The 16,124-nt window shown below is 40.8% G+C and overlaps 1 protein-coding gene across 1 annotated transcript in view; it reads right to left on the bottom strand.

Annotated features, from left to right (window-relative positions):
* Positions 1-16,124, bottom strand: part of LOC109919097 (guanylyl cyclase C) — a 123,209-nt gene that overhangs the window by 39,428 nt on the left and 67,657 nt on the right. The window contains exons 8-13 of the mRNA XM_048617333.1: positions 14,805-14,910; positions 10,996-11,058; positions 8,960-9,031; positions 4,188-4,292; positions 1,969-2,055; positions 384-516 (exon numbers count right to left, since the gene is read on the bottom strand). Of these exons, the coding sequence (XP_048473290.1) occupies positions 384-516; positions 1,969-2,055; positions 4,188-4,292; positions 8,960-9,031; positions 10,996-11,058; positions 14,805-14,910 (566 nt within the window). The remainder of the gene's footprint in view (positions 1-383; positions 517-1,968; positions 2,056-4,187; positions 4,293-8,959; positions 9,032-10,995; positions 11,059-14,804; positions 14,911-16,124) is intronic.

Genomic DNA, 16,124 nt, shown 5'->3' with positions numbered 1-16,124 from the left:
CAGAATGGAACACTGGTTAGAGGGCAAAACACACTCAGGAGACACTTGTGGTACCTGCTTGGTCCTTCTTTACTGCCTTGGGTCACCAATTCCCTTTCTGCCCGAATACCCTTAAACTGCTGCAGGGCGACCACATCCACTCAAATGTTTTCCATCCAAAGACATACTGCAATAATCAGCTCTGAAGTCTGGAGCTCAATCTGCTGCAGTTGGAGATACCTCCTGCACTTCCTGGGTGCAAAAAGCATCCAGTGGAATTTCCCACTACCTCTTCTCTCAATCCAACCCTCTTAGTTAGTTTGGGTTACTGTGTCACATGAAAGAGTTAATGAATGGAATGTTAGAATATGTTCTTTTTCTAATTAATGATTTCTAAAGCTCACCTTTCTGTGGCATGGCAATAGTATTACACCCAAAATCAGTAATTTTCACCACCATCCGGCTGTCCACGACACAGTTTGTCGATTTCAGGCTCCCATGTACTTCAATTTTGCTTGAGTGTAGATAAGACATGCCCTTAAAAACCATTGCCAACGAATCAGTCAGGAATTGAATGATACAACAGCATAAAACATTCTTTGACCATAAATGAGAAAGTAGCACAATAGAGAACATTTAATTAGCAGCTGGTAATTTCTTTGATGGGTGGATTAATTGCTCACTTCAGACAGCGAAGAGAGTGCATTACTCTGTATCCAACCCTGGGTTGTACCTGTCTTGGAAATATTTGACGAACTGTGTAGAGGAAGCATTATTCTGTATCTAACCCCATGCTGAACCTGCCCTGGGAATGTTTGATGGGGACAGTGTAAAGGGAAGTTTATGCTCTTTCTAGCCCTGTCTGCTCCTGTCGTGGAAGTGAGGACAGTGTAGAGGTTCCTTTACTCTGTACCTAACCCTGAGCTGTATCTGTCCCGGAAATGTTTGATTGAGACATTATACAGGGATCTTTATTTTGTATCTAAACCCGTGCTATATCTGTCCTGAGAGTATTTGATGGGGACAGTGCAGAGGGAGGTTTACTCTGTATCTAACTGCATTTTTTCAATCCCGGAAGCGTCAATACTGACACTGACTGACCAGAATAGAATGTGTTCTGTTCCTTGGTGTAAATTTACATGACCTTGCCAATGAGAAATTAACACTGTAATGATGTGAGGTCACTCCAGGACCCAATTCATATTTTTACTTAGCTTTCTGTTGCTCAGTTTTATGAATTCTCACATTTTTGAACTGAATTGAAATGAATTGAATTGAATTAGCTTTATTGTCACTTGTATTCACATGAGTACAGTGAAAAGTTTACAAGTCACCACTTACGGTGCCATCTTAGGTACAAAGGTACCTAGGTACAGATTCTTGGGTACAAATTTTGAGTGAAAAAAAGTAGAAAAATAAAGAAATAAAAAGTCCAGCATTACAGACCTTCAAAAGTACAAAATCACAGTCATAAATTAGAAAAATAAAGAAATAGAACTTCAAAATAACAGTCCTTTAGAATTGTAATGGATTACTTTTGAAATGGAAATAACTACAAATACTCCTCGCTTTGCCAGTTTGCTACTGATGCAGTTAGTGAGGGGACCCACATGCAGGGAATCGCAAACTTGAAACACCTTGTCAAGGAGATCATAAGCAGTGTGTCAGAACGCCTTAGTCACGGGAAGAATATTGCAGCTATAATTAACCCAATCTTCATCTGACACACAAAGTCACACGTGCATGCACCAAATGCACTCAACATGTTTGGTCACACACACATGCATTGTGTATTTTACAGTAAACATTACTGGACAGTGAACAGGAGGGGGAATCTGACTGAAGCCGGTCCTTTTGTAGCAAGGTTTAGAAAATGGTCAATCAGTAAAATATTGCCTGCCCATCTTCAACCTTTTGGCAATCAAGTTGATGCCTAAAGCTGCTCTTCATGAGAATTTGCAGCATTCACAGTATGAATTTCACACTTACCTTTGCAATATCATACATGACTGATATCTTGAACTCTAAATCCATGAAAGTCCCGTCTGGGTACGATATTTTATCATTCAAAACATCCTGAGGGAAGCAATAGAAACAGTCAGCACTGCACCATTAGGGGGTGTCAACTGTCGGCACAGAGACCAATTTGGTGATCTTGACCACTAAAGCTCAGTACTGACTGCAGTTTGGATGTGGCTAATGTTGTGGTTCATCAGTTTCCCAAGCACAAGTTCCACAGATCACCTCGCAAAATGCTTTCTTTTTTCCTTATTCTGTGGAATGTCTTAAGTTTTTGTCAGAACAGATGTAGAATGTAGAAGGGTCATATAAACATCAACTTTATTTCTCTCTGTATAAATGCTTCCAGTCCTGTTAAGTTTCTCCAGGACATTCTGTTTGTATGTCAGGTTTCCAGCATCCACGGTGCTTTGTTTTTGTATAGACGTAGAATTGATAGAGTTGCCTCTTGTGGGTGCTGTCAAAACTGGGAGCCACAAATAGAAAATAGTGGCTAATGAAATCAGGATAATTTTTTTTATTCAGCGTAGGGAGACTGTGGAACTCACTAGCACAAGAAGTGGTTGCAGTGAATAGCATGGCTGTGCTTAACTGGAAGCAGGTACATGAAGGGGAAAGGGATTTAACATTATGTTGATAGTCTGGGATAAAGAGGAGTCGGAGTATAAACCCTCAGAGAGATCTGTTGGGTGGAATGATCTGTAACTCAATCCAGTTCTAAATAATTCTGTGACAGAGTAGAAAGAGGCAAACAGAATGTAATTCCATTCGGGCCCAATTTTTTAGTCTCCAGTAGTTCAATAGAAACCTTGAAACTTAGTTCACATGTAAGTATTGACATGATGAGTCAGAAAGAAATCATGGTTTGATAAAGGGTTCTATCAAGGCTTCCTTCCACAAACTACTTACCATCAGCTCTTAAAACTATCCGACCCATCCACGTACCCCCTACCCTATCATCTACCGAGTTAAGTTTTGAACAACTTCACCATGAGGGTCAAAGTTAATCTAGCATATTTCCACAAATCTATTCATCCTATACAATTCTACTCTGGCTATTTCCTCATTACTGGCGCTTTGTGAATTATTTGTTTTTGCTCAATCTATGTTCAGTCCCACTGATTGGAAGGACAGCCAAAGTCAAAGTTAGACAGCCATCTCAGTGGAGCCCAGCCTCTACTGAAATGCTCAAACTCACCTCAGTTTGGACTCTAGGCCTCAAATCACTCTTGTTTATAAATTACCTTATTTACAGTCTATGTTATGCCACTGACCATTAGATGATCCACAGAAACACAAATTTCTCACTTTTTACGCATGTTACAAAAGACATGTGTCTGAACTTATGTTGTTCTCCCCTTCATCTCAATGTTCTATAGATGGAATTTTGATGCTACTGGAGGCAATCCATGGTAAATAACCACATGGTCACCCTAATGGAGAGGAAGAGAAATTGCAATATTTTCATTTCAAATTGGAAGACAACTTCCCAAGCAAAATTCAGCACCAGTCCTGCCAATCTCTGTACATTTTAATTGTTTTTTTTTCAGTACTTCAAAGAAAACTACTGAATGAGGAAATGGTAGCGATTACCTATACAATATAAGGGAGTCTACCTAATTTATTTAGCCTGCCATGGAATACAACTAATAAAGGAGAATCAGGAAATTCCTGTTTAACTATCAGCTTAACATTGTGAATCACTCTAACCCTGTGAGTTTTGTTCCGCAAATCACACCTCCAGTCCCACATTGTTACTAATGTACGATAGACAGGACTTGATCATCTATTAAACCACTAACTTTCCATCCCTTCCTTAAAGATCCACAGCTCCATGAAAGCACGCTCTTCTAAATCATGGGTTCATACAGTCCCACTCTAGAGACTGGTAAACAAATTCTAGAGTGACACACCAGTACTGTATCGAGGAAATGCCATGCTATTGAAAGTGAAATGTCTCAAATAAAACCTTAAGATTCTACAGCAAGAATAGACAATTTCTAATGGAGTTCAGTGAATAATGACCAAGGACTCGGATTTATTTTCCAATCTCCATCATACTACACCTTTCCCATCCGCGAATGGTAAATCTCTTAGCTGCTGAAACCAGGATAAGCATCAACCACTGCTTATGAATCCCTTATAAATCCATAAACTAACCAACTACAGGAAGCTGTAGGTTGACTTACCCTCAGTGATCCTCGCTCACAATATTCATTCACTTTATATATCTCAAAGTCAACCTTTACTGTTCCATAGAATTTCGTTAAATTGTAATAATCGATTTGCAGCAGCTGAAAGAAAAATGCTTTCATTTAGAATCATGTACTAAGCTGTTTAATAATCACACAATCATAGATTGATAGAGCATACAGGAGACCGTTTTTCCCATCATGGTTGTACCCAGTCTTTGAATTGATTCTTGTTCGTTCACCATAATCCTCCAAATGTTGACACTTAAAGTATTTGTCCAATTTCCTATTGCAAGTCGCAGGTAGACAGGATAGTGAAGAAGGCATTTGGTATACTTGCCTTTGTTGGTCTGTGCATTGAGTACAGGATTTGGGAGGTCATAATGCGGCTAAACAGGACATTGGTTAGGCCACTTTTGGAATACTGCATTCAATTCTGGTTTCCTTGCTATAGGAAAGATGTTGTGAAACTTGAAAGGGTTCAGAAAAAGATTTACAAGAATGTTGCCAAGCCTGGAGGGTTTGAGCAACAGGGAGAGGCTGAATAGACCGGGGTATTTTCACTGGAGCATCAGAGGCTAAGGGGTGATATTATAGAAGTTTATAAATTCATGAGGGGCTTGTATAGGGTGAATAGCCCAGGGAAAACTGGAGGGCATAGGTTTAAGGTGAGAGGGGAAAGATTTAAAAGGGACCTAAGGGGCAACTTTTTCACGTAGAGGTGGTGCGTGTATGGAACAAGCTGCCAGAAGAAGTGGTGAAGGCTGGTACAACTACAACATTTAAAAAGCATTTGGGTGGAAACAGGGAAGGAAGGGTTTTCAGGGATATGGGCCAAATGTCGGCAAATGGGACTAGATTAATTTAGGGTATCTAGTTGGCATGGACAAATTGGACTAAAGGGTCTGTTTCTAAACTGTATATCTTTATGATTCTAAGTTTTTATTGAATCAGCTTTCATTGTTCTTTCAAACAGATCACACATTTTTGTGTAAAAAGAAAATTTTGGCTCTCTATCTCAAGCTGTCAGATCCAGGATCATGTACACCTTTACTGACTTGGCCTGCCATCTTTGAAACTTCACAACAAGTGTGTTTATATGGCTCCTTTAAGGTAGTGAATGCCCTGAGGCACTTTGCAGATGATTATGTGAAGGGAACACCAAGTGTTACTCTGGATTATTAAGTGTATATTTTGTTACACAAATATAGACATCCTGGGTTTTGGTGCAATTTTATTTAGTCCTGATTAAGTTCGGATTTCTTACTTGCGCTCTTAGGAGGTCTTGTGCGCATGGATAATGAGCCTGACTCTCAGGAGAAGTTAAACAGAAATTGTTGAAAAAACTCAGCAGGTCTGGCAGCATCTGTGAAGAGAAAGCAGAGTTAATGTTTTGAGGAGGTTCACTGCATCCTAAACATCAATTGTGCTTTCTCTCCTGCTGAGTTTTTCCAGCAAATTCTGTTTCTGTTTCTGATTTCCAGCATCTGCAGTTCTTTCAGCTTTTTGTTTCTGAGCAGAAGTTCCAAGTTTGAGTCCCACTCAAGTACACGATAATAAAGGAAGGCGTGTGTATTCATTATTTAGCCAATGTAGCTGAGTATCATCTGGAAAATCCTTCCAACAGAAGTCAATGCAAGGTGATAAGAGAAGGAGAGATTCCTGATCATGAGGGGAAATAAACTGGAGACTCAACTACCATTATCCACAGCTCCATACAACAATATGCATACATTCCCACATACTCAAGCTCCCTTAATGATCTGTAACACACAACGCCACACAATCGCACACTTGAACCTTTGGTAATTATAGTTTTTTTAAATCAACGTGTTTGAACATAATATGGCACAGCTCCGGAGCAGTTGTGACTTGAACCTAGACACCTGGTCCAGTAATGAGCTGCCAGAGGAGGTTGTGGAGGTTGGTACAACATTTCAAAGACATTTGGATGGATATATGAATAGGAAGGGTTTAGAGGGATAAGGACCAAATGCTGGCAAATGGGACTATATTAATTTAGGATGTCTAGTCGGCATGGATGAGTTGGACCAAAGAGTCTGTTTCCATGCTGTACAACTCTATGACTCTAAGTAGGAACATGACCATTGAGCTACAAACCCTCTTCTGTTAATTGTACGAATTGAGGAGGGCATTCATAATTTGAGCACATTCAAAAGAGACACATGTTGACACTTGGATGGTGAATAAAGCAAGGAGTGCCAACACGCTTGTGAAACAGGCAGCCGCATTTTGCAGGGTTTTGGGGGCCCTCAAGCTGTTATTCAAAATGTAGGTAATTGTTAATTGAAAGACGCTGTTCATCTAATCAAAAGCTGTTTCTCTTTTGCGTTTCCTGCTGATATTTTAGCTGTGTTAGGTATCCCTGACAGCACTGTGGGTCTGTGTACACCAAATGGTCTGCACTGCAGCAGTTCGAGAAGGCAGCTCACCACCACCCTCTCAAAGGTTTGTGTGTGTGTGTACGTGTGCATGTGCGTGTGTGTGTGTGTGTTCACGTGTTCACGTCTGTGTGTGAGACACTCCATGTAATAAACTGTCATTTGTGTGTGTTCAGGCAAAAAACATTGTTTTCTGTATTATGGATGGAGGGCAAAGAAAACTATGGGGAAATAGTTCAATGGCCCCAGTACACAGAGTTCAATGGGGTGTTCTTTTGTTTCAAGAGTTTTACAGTTCTCTGATCTTCTCCTTAACGTTCATTCAACTGGCCCTGCACACCTACTTCAGGCTCCTAATTACTGATTATAGCTCTACCTTCAGCACCATAATTCAAACAAAACACATCTCCAAACTCCGAGACCTAGGACTCTGCTCACCCATCTGCATCTTCCTGACCTGCAGACTGCAATCACTAAGGATAGGCAACAACACCTCCTCCATAACAATCCTTTAAACTGGTGCTCCGCAAGGCTGCGTACTCAGCCACCTACTAGACTCCTTATACACTCAAGGCTATGTGGCTAACTCCATTTTCAAATTTGCTGATGACGCCACCATAGCGGGTCGATCTCAAACAATCATGAGACAGAGTCGAGGAAAGAGATAGACAGCTTAGTGGCATGGTGTAAAGACAGCAATCTCTCCCTCAATGTCAGCAAAATGAAGGAGCTGGTCATCGACTTCAGGAAGCAGAGTGGAGGACATGCCCCTCTCTATATCAATGGTGTTGAGGTGGAGGTGGTCGAGAGCTTTAAGTAGCTTGGAGTAAATATCATCAACGATCTATCCTGGTCCATCCACATCGACGCTACAATCAAGAAAACACACCAATGCCTCTACTTCCTCAAAAGGCTAAGGAAATTCACCATGTCCACAATGACTCTTACCAATTTTTATAGATGCACCATAGAAAGCATTATATCCAGATGCATCATAGCTTGGTATGGCAACTGCTCTGGCCAAGGCTGCAAGAAATTGACCGAGAGTTGTGAATGCAGCCCAGTCCATCATTAAAACCAGCCTTCCTCCGACTGACTCTGTCCACATTTCCTGCTGCCTCAGGAAAGTTGCCAAAATAATTAGAGACACCTCCCACACTGGTTATACTCTCTTCCACCCAATTCCAGAAGACACAAAAGTTTGAAAACCTGTACTATCCACTTTAAGAACAGCTTTTTCCCCTCTGTTATCAGACTTATGAACAGAACTCTCATATATTAGAGTTGATCTTTCTCTTCAGCTTCTCTGTAGCTGTAACACGATATTCTGCATTCTGTTCTTTTACCCTGATGTACTTATTAAGGTACGATTTGTCTAGTTACTATGTAAAACAGTACTTTTCATTGTATCTCGGGACATGTGACAATGATACATCAAATCATTTCTTCACAGAAGGTACAGAGCAACTGGTTCACAAATGATAAGATCTCTAACCTATTAGTTAAGGTTACAGGAACTGGTGGGAGAAAATAAAATGGCTTTCTTCAGTCTTGAGGTGTTTTCCTGGAGAACACAAGAGACACACCTTCTACCTTCTCAGTGGTCCAAAGGCTTCTGCCAGTATCGTTCACATCCACAGGCTGTTCAGCTACATAACAGCCAATCCGCTACTGGTTGTCAGGCTGATGGCCTTTGACACCTACATCTGGTTACAAATTCCTCAAACCAATCAGCTGCTCGTTGACGGCTGAATCTCACTTTCTATACACATCCCAGATCCATACAACTCCTTTAACACCTTTCTTCACAACTTACAAAGCAACAGTGTAAACATGATTTACAGTGAGTTTCAGCAACTTTAGCAAGTACTACAATTCCTTCCTCAGTTCCTTGCTGTAAAAATAGTCCTTTTCCCACAGCTGACCTGTGGAGAATCACTTGAGAAAACTTGGCAAGACTCACGGAGTGAAATCTTCCATGAAACGCACCAAAGTTGTCACTTAGCTGATTTCTGGTAAACGTCAGCCCATTATCTGAAATGAAAAAGGCAGGGGAGTGGCACTACGTGAATTGTGCCTCCAGCAATTATGCTGGCACAGGCATGAGGGGCTGAATAGCTTCCCTCTGTGCTATAACCATTCTAGAAATCAGCACCACTAATACAAATAATTGACCATTAGTTCAAATTAGTTGTCACGCTTCCATCATTATAAGAATGATTGTATTTGAATAAATGCTTGATTGGCTGTAAATCATCTTTTGATATCATAAAAGATGCTTTGAAATCCAAATCTTCATTCTCTTCTTTTTTAGCATTTGTTCCAAATACTATACAATCTACTTAGAACTGGTGAGAGTGGAGTTACCTTATTGAGTTCAATCTTTTGCATCACAGTGAAGTTCCCATCTTTGTGTTTCAGCTTCTTCAAGACAACAATCTGAGCGAGGGAAAAAGAAAACATGGTTTTATTTAGATCCAGAATCAGCATGGATTTTAGGTTGGCAAGCTAAGTATTCTATGAGGAAAGTTTGGTTTCAAGTTGTGAGGAAGTTGTTTAGCACTATATGCGGTGTTCTAAGTGACAGCAAGTAATTACATGTGTGTTGGACAGTGAGCAATGATATTGACTATATTTATGACACCTTGTCTCCTGGCTTCCTAATCTCATAAACATCACCATCCCGTACGTCCACCAACTGGTGAAACCCCACAAGTTGACAGATGACATCAAGTGCCCACTCCACAATGACCTATTCAACCCACCCATTGTTGTTTTCATCTTGGCACCCTGTATGCAGCAACCCACCTGAAAAAGAGATACCAGCAGACATGATTTGGAGCAACAAATGGGAAACACAGAAATAGATTAACAAGTTCCTTGTGACAAATTCCATCTGTTCAATGACAAACCTTGAATCTCTGTGGAGAGGCTGATCCTTGCTGAGCAGGTTCAAGTTAAGCCAAGGCCCCTGTGCAGGCTCCCTCCACCAGTAGGCCTCAATATAAATCCTTTATGCACTTATAGAGTCATAGAGTCATACAGCAGGAAAACAGACATTTCAGTTGAAGCAATCTATGCTGGCCATAATCCCAAACTAAACTAGTACCACCTGCCTGCGCTTGGCCCATATCCCTCCAAACCTTTCCTATTCATGTACTTATCCAAATGTCTTTTAAACATTGTAACTGTACCTGCATCCACCAATTCCTCTTGAAGTTCATTCCACACACAAACCATTCTCTGCATAAAAAAATTGCCCCTCCTGTCTTTTTTGAAATCTTTCTCTTCTCATCTTAAAAATTATACCCCCTAGTCTTGAAATCCTCCACCTTAGGGAAAAGACAACTGCCATTCACCTTATCTATACCCCTTATGATTTCATAACCTCTTTAAGGTCACCACTCAACCTCCTACACTCCACTGAAAAAAGTACCAGCCTATCTCGCCTCTCCTTATAACTCAAACCTGCCATTCCTGGCAACATATTGGTAAGTCTCTTCTGAACCCTCTCCAGTTTCATAATATCCTTCCTATAACAGGGCAACCAGAACTGCAAACAGTACTCCAGAAGAGGACTCATCAATGTCCTGTACAACCTCAACATGACGCCCCAATTTCTATATTCAAAGGTCTGAGCGATGAAAGCAAATGTGTTAAATGCTTTCTTAACCACCCAGTTTACATGCGACAAAAACTTCAAAGAATTATGTACCTGAACCTGTAGGTCTTGCTGTTCTACAGCTGTACCCAAGGCCCTACTTTTAATTGTATAAGTCCTGCCCTTGTTTGTTTTATCAAAATGCAATACCTCACATTTATCCAAATAAAACTCTGCCACTGCTCAGCCCAATGACCCAATTGATCAAGATCTCTTCATAATCTTAGACACCTTCTTCACTGTTCACTATACTACCACTTGTGGAGAGACACAAACAATATCACATATTACTGGGAATCTCCCCTCGACAGACTTGGTGGCAGATTAATCACCTTAAATTAGAAAATGAGGAGGCTATTGCTTGGCTTTGGGGATTTGGATTCACTAAATAAAGAAAATAATGCAATATAATGTCCCTAGGCACTTCACAGGAACACTATCAAACAGAATTTGATGTTTAGCCACATAGGGAGATGTTAGAAAAGGTGCTCACAATTTTGTTAAGGAGGTGCATTTAAAGAAACATTTTAAAGGAGGAGGGATATAAAGGTGCAGAAGTTTAAGGAGGGAATTTAAAGAGGGAATTCCAGTGGTTCAGGCTTTGGCAGATGAAGGTTGCCAATACTGGAGACTAGAAATTGGAGGTGTGTTGCTTTCTCAGAAGATTGTAGCATAAAGAGGGGGCAAGGCCACGGATGAATTTCAAAACAAAGATAAGAATTTTAAAATCAAGGTACAATACCTTTTTGTCATATTTTGCTCTCCATAAAGGCACCAGGTTTTCTTTTCTTTTGTCCTCTTCAATCTTGAGATGAAAGACAGAGTGGATTAGTCGCAGATACAGTGGAGGGCATTTGTGATTTTTTAACATGTCACTAATAGATATTTTGTTTGGCCCATTATTGTCTGAGATGGTTCTCTGAATGAGCTATCAAATTAGTCTATACTTCTTTTGCTACAATATTGCATTTCTTTCCCCCTTCAAGTATTGATGCAGTTGCCCTTTGAACCTTTGTGTTGAATCTGCTTCCATTGACGATTCAGGCAGTTATGAATATACGCATTATGAACAGGATAGCGTATTTTGTTCCTTGAACACAATCCACCATTTTATAAGATTATGGCTGATTTGATTTTGGGTGTGGCCTTAATTTTCCTACCTCCACCCGACACCATTTGACTCTCTTGTTAATACAAATATTCTCCATACAAATATTCAATGACCTGCTGCCACTGCTTTCTGTGTATGATAATTCCACAGATTTACGATTCTACAAGAGAGAAAAAAAATCTCATCTCCCTGTTAAATGAGAGAAACATGATTTTTAAAACTGTGTCCCCTGGGTCTAGGGTCTCAAGACAAAACATGGTCTCAGAATCCACCCTCAGGATCTCATGTTTTACTGAGATAATCGTTCATTATTTTAAACTCTAATGGCTTTAGGTCCAATCTGTCCAAGCTTTTCTCATAAGACAATCATTTAATCCTTGTTTCGAAGAAGAGTCTATTGGAGTTGAAACATTAACTCTGTTCTCCTCTCTTCACAAATGATGTCACAACACCTATATCCCATGAACAAATAAGCAAAAGTGCACTAGGAGAACCAGATCCCTCTGCACCTCAGAGCTCTGCAATCTCTCACCACTTAGATAATACGACTTTTTTACTCTTCCTACCAAAATGGACCATTTCACGTCTTACCACATTATACTCTATTTGCCAAATCTTTGCATACTCACTTACCCTATTCAAATCCCTCTGTAGCATTCTTATAACCTCTGTGGAATTTTCTGTCTTCTCATCCAAGTAAGTTAGACATATTGTAAACTGTTGAGGTCCCAGCATTGATCACATAGCACACCACTCATTACATCTTGCCAAGCTGAAAATGAACAATTTCTGCCTGTTCTCTGCTTCTTATTAAACAGCCAATCTTCCTTCCAACCCAATATACTACTCCTGCTATAGGAAGGATGTTATTAAATTAGAAAAGGTACAGAAAAGATTTACAAGGATGTTGCTGGGACTGGAAGGTTTGAGCTATAAGGAGAGGCTGGATAGGCTGGTACTTTTTTCCTTGGAGCATAGTGGTGTCCTTATGGAGGTTCATAATATCATGAGGGGCATGTATAAGGTGAATAGCCAAGGTCTTTCCCCTAGGGTAGGGAAGTCCAAAGCTTGACCGCATAGGGGAATGATTTAAAAAGGACCTGAGGGGCAACTTTTGCACACAGAAGGTGGAATGAACTGCCAGAGGAAGTGGTAGAGGCGGATACAGTTACAACATTTAAAAGAAATTTGGACAGGTACACGGATAGGAATACGGGCCAAATGCTGGCAAATGGGACTAATTTAGTTTGGGAAAACTGGTCAATATGCACAAGTTGGGCTGAAGGGTCTGTTTCTGTGCAATATGACTCTATGGCTCTATGATTATGACTCCTATATCATGAGCCTTTATTTTCTATAGGAACCTTTGATTTGGCTCTTTATCAAATGCTTTCTGGCAATCTAAGTACAACACATCCATGATTCCCCTTTATCCACAGCACATATTACTTCCTCAAAGAACTCCAATACATAGGTAAACATGATTTCCCTTTCACAGAACTATGTTAACTCTCCCTGATTACCACAAATGTTGTTAAGTGCCCAGCTGTAACTTCTTCAATAATACCTTCAAACATTTTGCCTTTGACATATGATAAGCTAACTTGCATGTTGATTCCCACTTCCTGTCTCACTCAGAGTTCTGTTAGCTATCTTCCAATCTAACCGCACATTCCATGAATCCAGGAGTTTTGGAAAATAAAATTAATGAATCAATTATCTCACTAGCCATTTTTTTCAAGATCCTAGGATGTAGTCCATCCAGGCAGTTGTCAGCCTGCAACTCCAACAATTTGCTCAGTCTCACTTCTCTGGTGATTGTAATTCTTCCGGGCTCCTCCATCCCTTCCATGACTTGATTTATCACTGCTTTTGGGATATTACTTTATCCTACATAGTGAAGACTGATACTAAATACTGTTTAATTATCTGCCGTCTCTTTATTTTCTATGATCAATATTCCAGACTCAGGATAAACTTCTACAGGATAAGTGCTCACTTTGTTAACTCTTTTCTTCTTAAATTATTTAATAAAAACTCTCACTGTCTGCTTTTACACTTCTGGCTGGTTTTTATATCACACTCTAATTTTTTCTTCCTTATTAATTTGTGTCATTCTTTGCATTTTTTTATGTTCTGTCCAATCTTCTGAATGTCTACCTGTCATTGCATACGTATATGCTTTTCTTTAAGTTTGGAACTATCTTTAATCTTTCTTATTAATCATGGGGGGAGTTCATTCCTTAAAAGTTTTCTTATTCTTTGCATAGCACCATCTTTTTATGTTCTGAAAATTCCCCTTAAGTGCCTGCCACTACGTCTCTATTGACTTATTCTTTCACCTAATCTATCAAGTCATTTTAGCTAGCTCTGCTTTTATTTCCTCATAATTGCCCTTATTTAATATTTTAAAAAATAGTCTTAGACCCACTCCTGTCTCTCAAATTGAATAAAAAAGTCACAAAGCCTCATCTGGACACAAAATGTTAGCTTGCTCTCTCTCCACAGAAGCTGCCTGACCTGCTGTGATTTCCAGCATTTTTTGGTTTCAGTACAGATTCCAGCATCTGCAGCAAATTGCTCTTAAATCATATTACTGCTGCTAACTAGGGCATCTTCACAATGAGATCATTAATTATTCCCCTCTCACTGGAGTCCATCCATTCTTCATGATGTTGTTTGAGGGGTAAATCGTAGCCAGCAAAAAAAGAGTGTAAGTGTTCTGTGTCACATACGTTAAGGTCCTAAACTTAGTCATAGTGTCATACAGCATGGAAACAGACCCTTCGGTCCAATGGTTTAGGAAGCCATTCAGTTCAAGGGAAGTTAGGGATGGAGAACAAGATGCCCATATCCCGTAAAAGAACAAAAGAATAAACACACAGAATCCCTACAGTGTGGAAACAGGCCATTCGGCCCAACAAGTCCACATGGCCCCTCTGAAGAGCATCCCACCCAGACCCATTCTCCTAATCTAACCCGCCTAACCTAAACATCCCTGGGCACTATAGCATGGCCAATCCACCTACCCTGCACATCTTTGGACTTTGGGAAGAAACCGGAGCACCCAGAGGAAACCCATGGAGATACAGGGAAAACGTGCGAACTCCACACAGACAGTCGCTTGTGGCTGGAATCGAACCCACGTCCCTGGCGCTGTAAGGCAGCAGTGCTAATCACTGAGCCACCATGCCACCCAAAGAAAAAGGGATGAGTGAGGAATGAGGACCGACTGATGTCACAATCAGCACCTCATCTAAGTGGCCATAGGCTGCATTTAATGTTCCCCTGCTGGCTGGTTTAAAGGTGGGGAGGGCACATCTTAGAACAAATCTAGTCTTTAACAGCTTGCACAGTTTGGAAGACTTATTGAAACATGTGCCCAATATAGGCTTTGCCAGCCCCTGTTTGCACTTGTTATTGTTTAAGGGTAGATTTACCTTCAGGTTGATGCTGTTTTTCTCATCTTCCTCCAGTGGTAGGATTTGATCACGAGAAATGTGTGACCATTTCTCTAAGTATAGTTTCTGTTCCTTTCTGTACTTCCTGTTAGCAAAGCATTTGGCAAATTAAAAGAGTTAATGTGTATTTATAAGCATGCTCTATGCCTGCAAAACAACTGAGAATTGCCAAATTGGTGGAGCTCAGGTATCAAATGAAAAGATGGGAGCAGCTAAAGCATCATTTAAATTGAACAGATTCTTAAATACAGTGTGGATATCCGAGATGCTGTAGTTATCACCCTGTGGCAGAAAGAAGGGCTCCAAACAATATGGTGGAATATTATAATTAGTCATTTAATAGGCCGGGAGAAAAACAGAACGAACTTTTTAACTTCAAGAGGTAAAAGGAAATGAGTGAGGAACGAGAACTGATTGATTGTCACAATCAGCACCTCATCCAAGTGGCCATAGGTTGCATTTAATGTTACCCTGCTGGCTGGTTTAAAGGTGGGGAAGGCACATGGATGCATCAACATACTCATCTGTTCCTGCTGCAACTTTACTTGCTGCTGCCCTCTTGTAGCCCAATTGATGCCCTTAAGGCTACTTACCTCTCACTGAAAGGCCTCACCTTCACTACCATCTGGATTTAACAAGTGGTGGGAGAGGTCCAAGCCAAATGGGCAGCCCAGTTGCTTTTCCTGCACAGGCTTATGCTAGGTTGTGGTGGCCTCTCCTTAACAGGCCCTCCAGATCCCCCCAGCTTTCCTCTTCTGGCTCCCAATCCACGCCCCCACAGCTAATTTTCAGTGGCACTGCTAGTACTGGAGGCATCCGGTTGCAGGGCGGCATGGTGGCTCAGTGGTTAGCCCTGCTGCTGCCTGGGTCTGATTCCAGCCTTGGGTGACTGTCTGTGTGAGGTTTGCATGTTCTCTTTGTATCAGTGTGGGTTTCCTCTGGGTGCTCTGGTTTCCTTCCACAGTCCAAAAGCATGTAGGTTAGGTGGATTGAACATGCTAAATTGCCCATAGTGCTCAGGGATGTGCTGGCTAGGTGGGTTAGCCTTGAGAAATGCAGGGTTACGGGGATAGGATAGGGAGTTGGGTCTGGGTGGGATGCTCTTCAGATGGTTGGTGTGGACCCAATGGGCCAAATGGCCTGCTTTCACACTGCAGGGATTCTATGATTCGAGAATCTGGATTGCTAACTTTCTAATAATTCTAAGATTCTGCAAACTGAAGAGTTTGGACTCACCAGAGCTGTCAGGCCTGTCAGGTGTACATCTCTTACATTCCGTCAGCTTTGTGAATACGTGTT

Source organism: Rhincodon typus, chromosome 37, assembly GCF_021869965.1.
Source record: "Rhincodon typus isolate 14 chromosome 37, sRhiTyp1.1, whole genome shotgun sequence".
NCBI classification, from domain to species: domain Eukaryota; kingdom Metazoa; phylum Chordata; class Chondrichthyes; order Orectolobiformes; family Rhincodontidae; genus Rhincodon; species Rhincodon typus.
This window is presented reverse-complemented; position numbering and strand designations above follow the sequence as displayed.